The following is a 7,906-nucleotide window of genomic DNA, read 5'->3' on the forward strand; positions in this document are numbered from 1 at the left end:
GCTGTATCTTCCTGTGAACTACACCAGGTGACATGATGCACATTACATGCTGTCTTCTAGGTAGAGAAACCTATGTATCAGACCAGGGCCACATAATTTGCTTTACTTCTCTATAGACAAAATACTTCCCACCTTCTGCTGTCAGGCCGGGTCATACTACTTGCTGTGAACAAAGGAATATGTGTAAAGAGAAGCAGAGCACTCCAGAGAAGCTGAGTCATTGTAAGGGTATCCAATGCTCCTTAAATTCTGTTTTAGGATGACATGTTGGATATAAGGTTCCTCCTTCAGGATGGAGATTGAAGCACAGGACACTCCCAACCTCTAGTTACAAACTTAAGCAACAAAGGGATCATCCCAGTTATTATCCAGTAATATTACTGAAGTGTTTCCAATTATACCTTAGTGTAGGCTACCAATCAACACAGCCACTTTGGCTTCATGATGCTTTGTCTCAACTAAATTGGTTCAAATACACAAGTCACCTTGACACAATAAAGACACTGACTGTCTTCTTCTTAAATAGTGAGTATTCTTACTCCAACTTCCCCAGGATCCTGGTTCACCACTCCACCCTACCATGTCCCATCACCTTGAGAAACGCCCTCTTGATGTCTTTGTTCCTCAGACTGTAGACCACAGGGTTGAGCAAGGCTGTGAAGACATTGTAGAAGAGTGAGATCTGCTTGTCGCGCTCAGGGGAGTAGCTGGAGTTGGGTCTCATGTAGATGTAGGTGCATGGAGCATAGAAGGATGTGCCCACAGTCAGGTGGGAGGCACAGGTAGAGAACGCCTTGCAGCGGGCCTGTGTGGACTTGATCTTCAGAATTTCCACAGCAATACGAATGTAGGAAGCCACAATGAGGGAAATTGGAGTAACAACCACAAAAACACTCAAGACCAGGTCCACCATCTCAATGACGTGGGTATCCATGCAAGCCAGGCTACGCACTGAAGGACCTTCACAGAAGTAGTGGTTGACCCTGTTGGGCCCACAGTATGGCAGATTCATGGTGAAGAAAGTATGCAATAAAGAGGAAAAGAAACCACACACCCATGTCCCGGCTGCCAACCATATGCACAGTCCCCAGTTGAGGATGACAGTATAACGCAGAGGATAGCAAATGGCCACATATCGGTCATAAGCCATGACAACAAAGAGGATGCACTCAGTTATAGCCAGGGCACCAAACACATACATCTGCAGCCAGCAGCCAGCAAAGGAGATGGTCTGAGAGTGAGCAAGAAGATGCACCAACATTTGGGGCATGGTGGTGGTCACATAGCTCATGTCCAGCAGGGAGAGGGTACAGAGGAAGAAGTACATGGGAGTGTGCAGCTGTGTGTCCAGGCAGACCAGCATGATGATGAGCCCGTTGCCCAGGACTGAGCTCAGGTAGATGGGAAGGAACACAATGAAGAGGATGCTGTTGGTCGTGGGGTCACTGGAGAAGCCAAGCAGGATGAACTCGGAAACCCAGCTTTGGTTCTGCGCTGGGATCATCCACATGGTGGAGGCTGTAAGAGGATCCCATTCATCTATGGGTCACCTGACAGGTACCAGCTGTAGAAACAGAAAAGGAAGATACAGACTGAAGAGATGGATCAAAGGTTAAGCGCTCTCACTTTTCTTACAGGGTACCAGAGAGCTCCAAACTGTCTTTAACTCAGCGTCAGGGGATCTAACTTCCTCTTCTGCCAGACATGGTAAACAAGCATGCGTTTAGGCAAAAATCCATATACATAAAAAATTAATACTTTTAAAATAAAAAGCACAGGCTGTGCCATGGGTTCTGAGCAGTGTTCAGTTGTGTGCACTCTTCTTAGGTTGCTCAGCCTCCCGATGCCTCAGTCTCCACATCTGTCAAATGAGGCTGATGACACTGGCCTCTCTGGATGATGATGAATATCTAAAGCCTTGCACAGAACTCCTGGAAACACCGCTTATCACACAGCAGGTCAGATGCTGTCTCACACTCTCATTCCAGCTCTGGGCGGACAGAGACAGGGATCCCACAACAAGAGGGCTCTAGCTGCACTAGCTGAAGTGATGAGCGCTAGGGTCAACTGAGAGACCCTAACTCATGAGGAAGATGAGAGCAGTTGAGGAAGAATTCCATGTCAGTCTCTGTCACCCTCCCCCCACCACACCAGATATATGGGAAAAAAAGAGACAAAGCACATAGATGTTGAAGACAGAAAAAAAGTCAGTCAGACACAGGCCCACATACATATGGTCATATGAGTAATGACTGACGTTCCTCTGTCCAACGCACTGTACACACTGTAGCCTTCCCTACAAATGCTGGTCGATCCTGTGGATACACAAGCAGGAAATTTTTTTTCCTTCTAGGTCCCTCTGGACACAAAAATGAATTCCAGGTGTACTGTAGATTTTAGTGGTAAATCTAAAGCAACCAAGTTATAGAATCAAACCTGATAAATATGTTTATCAGTTTAGTATAAGCAAAGATAACATTTTTTTAAAAGAGCACTTTCTGAAGAGGGAATTAGTACTGGTAAGGAAAGAAGACAAAAACCAAGTAATTAAAATATCTAACAAAGACTTAAAAAAACAGATACTACCATAGACCAATGAACAACATTTTAATCCCTTTCATAAAGACAGCTGGCTAAGTAAGCACTGATGAGGTTAAGAGATTCAATATCATTACTCACCTGGAAATTGCACAAGAACACAACGGCACCAACATCCACCCTCTGCCTCTCAATCTCACATCACCACACACCTCCCAACATGGCTATAATAACATATGTGTAGTGTTGACAAGAGTAAATGGGGGGCTGGAGAAATGGCTCAGTGGTTAAGGGCTCCACTTGCTCTTCCAGAGGTCCTGAGTTCAATTCCCAGCAACCACATGGTGGCTCACAACTATGTACAATGTTATCTGATGCCCTCTTCTGCAGGTAAAGCACTCATATACAATAAATAAATCTTTTTTTAAAAAGAGTAAATGGATCCAATGGGAGAGAAAATTAAAATGATGCCTTTAGTGTGTGTTCGGCTGTGTTCCTTAAAGTTGAACACATTTAACAGATTGTCCAGCAATACAAATATTAAGTATAATTATGAAAAAGGTACCACATAAGCAAGACAAACATACACAAAAGCAAAGACAGGTAAATAAAATGTCCAAATACTGCTCAAGATAGTCTGAACTAGTGCTGAAAAGACCTAGACAATGGAGAAAACAAGAATTGCCTTTGATAGGAGTAGAAGCATGAAAGACTTCAAGTCATTCCTCTATTTTCCCTGTCTTCACCCCTCTCCTGAAAAGTCCACTGGTCCTTACCCTCACAGCCTTCCTCTCTTTCACCCAGGTCAGGAGCCGATCCTCTCTCCTGGCCTTGCTGCATCAGAGTCTCCATGTGACCCTTGCCTCTAAATTTTCCTCCTTCAATGCAGTCTTTTATTAAATTTTTTTTAAAAATCACACAAAACACTCTGATCAGATCCTCCACTCCTTCACTGTCTCTCAGATCCTCCCCCATGCACCTTCATGGTCTTTCTCCTCCCAAACTCTCTTTCAAGACAAAACAAACCAAACAACAAAAATTTAGAAAAGAGAAACAAACTAAAAATCAAAAAGCAAATCAATACAAAACAAAAATAAAAAAAACAAAACCACAGAATCACTTTCCTGTTAAACAAATACTTCTGGGCCCATGGCCAGCCCTGGAGGATGACTGAACATGCACAGTAACACTCCATTGGAGAAAACTGATATTCCCTTTCCTAATTGGTATCAGTAACAAAGAGGTTTTTTTATAGGAAAGACTTTGTGTCCATTTGCCTTTCCAGGGCTGGGCGTTTGTGTGTGTCAACAGCTCTTTGTGTCACTGCTGCCATGGTTTTTCAAGATTTTCACTCTGGTCCTATCTGGACCCTGCTGAGAGCTTGTTAGGATCTTAGAAGCCCGGTCATACCTGGCGCATACACAGGCCGTTCCTATCCTGCCTGCTCTGTGGAGACAAAGCCTCATAGCACAACTGTTTCCTCCATCGCTCCTCTCTCCAGGCACAAATCTCCATGACAGTGCTTCAGATCCAGTCACAACTACACCTCTCTCACATCTTAAGGCACTTGCCCAATTTCTCATCTTGAAGGAGGGGCCAACACCTGCACACACTGTGGCCACAGCTCAACCAGGAAGCCTTCCCTGCTGTGCTCCCACCTCCCATCCCTAACCCAGGTAGTGTACACCCTGCATTCCTTGTTCCCTGGCCAGTTACTATCTGAAGAGCCCTAGTGGTCTCTTTCTGCCTCTCCTACTAACTGAATTCCCAGACAACTAAGAAAGAAATATCTACCTTAGAATGTGGCTGAGTTGGTGATTTCCTGATCTTTTCTATATGAAAAACAACTAACATTTATCGGATATTTTGTATATTGCAGCTATTGCTAACCCTAACTTTAGCTTAACATCAGAACAGCTCACCAAAGAAAATGCTATTACCTGTGGGTTACAGCTGAACACCTAAGGCCTGAAGAGGGAGTTTGTTCCAGATTACAGCTAGAAGTGGGAGGTTAGGTGGTCTCAGAGCCTGGCTCTCAGTCCCCACCTCCTCTGCTCTGGGGCACAGGCTCTCGAGTGGGAGGTGAAGGACTGCAGAGTCTGCACAGTGTCCAGCCAGTTGATCTTACTCATATTTAGCCCAGACTAAAACTCCTAGGACAGAGCTGGATGGCTAGAAACAGACCTGCTTTCCTGAGGAGACGTCCCTCATGTCTGAGTGAGAGAGGACCCAGGATAGACTGAGAGGAGAAGGGTCCCATGAAACAGGATTTGAGGTGGCTTTCCATGACACAGGCCATGAGGGAAGAGGTCTGGATGCTTGAGAGGAATGCTCAGACAATCTGGAGAAATATGGCTTGACTACTCAACAGCAGTCCGCTGGACAGAACTCCACCCATACTCCAAACACTAGTGACCATCTTACCTCTTGTAAATCCAGGGAATATGTCACTGAGTGGGTGTCTCTTGCTCTTAGGAGGCAGCTTCTTAAAGCTATTCAGTCAAGCAACTTGAGGTTATAGGCAGTCCAGTTTCCAGAAACATTCCAAGGCACTGTAGAGTCTGAGGGGCTGAGTCTCCATGTTTCTCTGCTAGGAGCAGGCATCCCTGACTTTTGGAGATGCTGCCTACAAAGTCCTGCTTAACACAGGCAAGCTCAGCCATCCTCACCTCTTCCCAGTGGTACCAGCTGCTGACATTTTGTGATCCCACCTCCTCTCTGAACCTTCCCAAGGGAGTTGGGAAAGGACCATTTCTGTTCCCAGTAGGGATGCTAAGATAATTCCCTGGATGCTGTCAATAAGACTCTATAAGTGAGACCCTTGGGCACAGAGCAAGAGGAAACAACCCTCAGGTGGGGGCATAATTGGAGAATAAGAGCCACACAGAGACCAGGAGGTGAGACTTGGTAACCAGATACACAGCTCCAGGACCTAAGTTCACACTGTGATTCCTCATTTACCGTCTCAACCCTAAGTGATAACTTGCAATGAGACTATGTTTGGGTCACACCCTCTTTCCCCCTCATGCACATTTGGATAAATCAACATCCCCTTTCTAGTTGTGTAATATCTGAGCAAGTTACCCCAACACTCTGGTGCTGAGCATGAGGCACGAAGGGAGCTCAGAAGAAAAGGATTTACTGATCTAGAAGAAGACTTGGTTTGCGCTACAACACACACATGGCAACTCACAACCATCTATATCTCCAGTTCAATTGGAACTTGTACCCTCTGCTGACCTCTTGAGAAATTAGGCAGGCATGTAGCATACATGCATGCATGCAGGATAAATGTACATGCACACAAAAATTAAAGCAAACAAAGAGTCAAACATGACATAGCAAGAAGGAAGTCAGTAGTGAATATGGAAGTCAGCAGTGAACACGGAAGTCAGCAGTGAACACGGAAGTCAGCAGTGAACACGGAAGTCAGCAGTGAACACGGAAGTCAGCAGTGAACATGGAAGTCAGAAGTGAGAGCTCCACACCAGTGGAATGTAAAAACTCTCCCAGGAGCTCATGTCTCTTGGATGCAAATTAGATGTGGGGACCAAATATATCAAGTTCTGGAGCATGTTCTCTTGAAATGGCTGCTATTCTGCCCCAGTGTCCTCTCCTGTAGAATTCCAACAGTACACACCCTTCTAGAATTGCTGGAATAAACTGTGATCATGCCCTGCACCTGCCACAAGTACTGACCAACGCTCCATGACACTGAATATCCAGCCAGGTCCTCGGTCTGAGTCTTGGTTCCTCAAGTCTCCAGAAGGAGAAGATTGGACAATAAAATCCTTCCTGGTTAGAGTGATTGATAAGGTTTTAGAATTTCTGTGGACTGATTCTTAGACACAGCCAATATTAAGAGTTTATTATAAATGACAAATAAATTGTATTAGAAACAAAACAGTATCTGAAAATGTAGCTCATCTGTATACACCTGAGTGAACAGAATTCTTGATGCTAGAGTTTCAATTAGGGCAAACAAAACAAAACAGAACAAACAAGCAAACAAACCAAACAGGCTGCAAAATCTCCAAAGCTCTTCACCTCCTGATGGCCAACTATATTTTCCTGTGGTCTATATTCTGGCAGCTGTTTAGAGTGGTGCACATGCTTCTGAAATACTATATGATGATATGTAATCTCAACTCTGTTCAGTGATATGTTGGCCAACACGATCTTGGCCTTGATGAGTGTATTTAGGCCTCAGTAATTGTCGGTCATCACTAATCAGCAGTGTCTTGGGCTCAGCTCTAGCCCCTGCATTGCTGTTGCTGAGCATTATTCCACAGCTCTGACTCCAACTCTCCTCACTAGCTTTGATGACCCTCATTAGATCTGGAGAGGCAATCAATTCAAGGCAGAGTTTGGTCTCTGCCAGCCTTGATAAGGAGACACAGGTTCACAGAGAACCACACAACAGATGCCACATAAAGAATGGCACAGCCACTCTGGTTCAGTTGGTTTGGGTCTTGGAGATTTTATTATAGATTCATAAAAAGAAGCTCAAAAGGGAGGGAGGAAAAGGAGGGAGAGAAAGTAAAAGAGAGAGACAGAGGAAGAGAGAGACCATTTGAATCATAACTGAGTGTCAGCAATATGACAGAGAAGCAGCCATAGGATGGGGATGGAACTTGGAAAAAACGAAAAAGACCAATGTCTCACAGAAAGTGTATTGGGGATCTTGGAAAAGAAAAAAACAAAAGAGAAAAAACTGGAAAAGGGGGAGATATTACATTTTTGGATGAAGACTCAAAATGTAGGCAGTCTCACAGCTGCTCCAAGGACTATAAACCCACGTTTTTAAATGACTGCAGCATGAAGAGATTTTCAAGAATGGACTTGTCTGTCCATTGCTCAGTAATAACAATGACCTAGAAGACACGAGTCAGGTGGCAAAGGTCACCCAGCTAGTGAGCCATAGAAGTAACTCCAGGCCTGGCCACTTGCCTCTTGGGTGAGGCTGATTCTGCCATGTCTGTCACATGTTTCAGTGTGTGATGTCAAGCTAATGGCTTGTGTGCTGGGCCCACACCACAGTGGTCATGGGAACCTCCCACACACACATCAAGTAGGTCAGCATGAAGAAAAAGTAAAACACTAGAGGGTTCATTCCACAGCAGGAGGATCCACAGGCCTGAAAGAGATAATGGCAGAAAGCAGACCCCAGCAGATTCACAGCTCTTACAAATAGGGACTCCTTAATTGACCCCAGCTGACAATGCCTCATTACTGGACCATGTGAGAATTGGTTAATTTGGTAAGATGAGCACTTCACATAGTTTTCTGGGTTAGTGTCTGGAGGAAAAAGCCAAGGGGAACAGCAAGAGTTTGTGCTGTTACTCAACACAGAGACCATTAAAATGGT

The 7,906-nt window shown here is 44.8% G+C and overlaps 1 protein-coding gene across 1 annotated transcript; it reads right to left on the reverse strand.

Moving 5' to 3' along the window:
- Positions 1 to 562: 562 nt before the first annotated feature.
- On the reverse strand, positions 563 to 1,550 carry LOC311599809 (olfactory receptor 2A12-like; the record flags this gene model as incomplete). The annotated part of the gene is made up of 1 exon (XM_084785843.1): positions 563 to 1,550. The coding sequence occupies exon 1, from the start codon at positions 1,508 to 1,510 to the stop codon at positions 563 to 565; it is 948 nt and encodes a 315-aa protein (XP_084641969.1). The 5' UTR covers positions 1,511 to 1,550.
- Positions 1,551 to 7,906: the final 6,356 nt, after the last annotated feature.

Source organism: Acomys minous (genome assembly GCF_964271855.1).
Source record: "Acomys minous genome assembly, chromosome: 6".
Lineage (NCBI taxonomy): Eukaryota > Metazoa > Chordata > Mammalia > Rodentia > Muridae > Acomys > Acomys minous.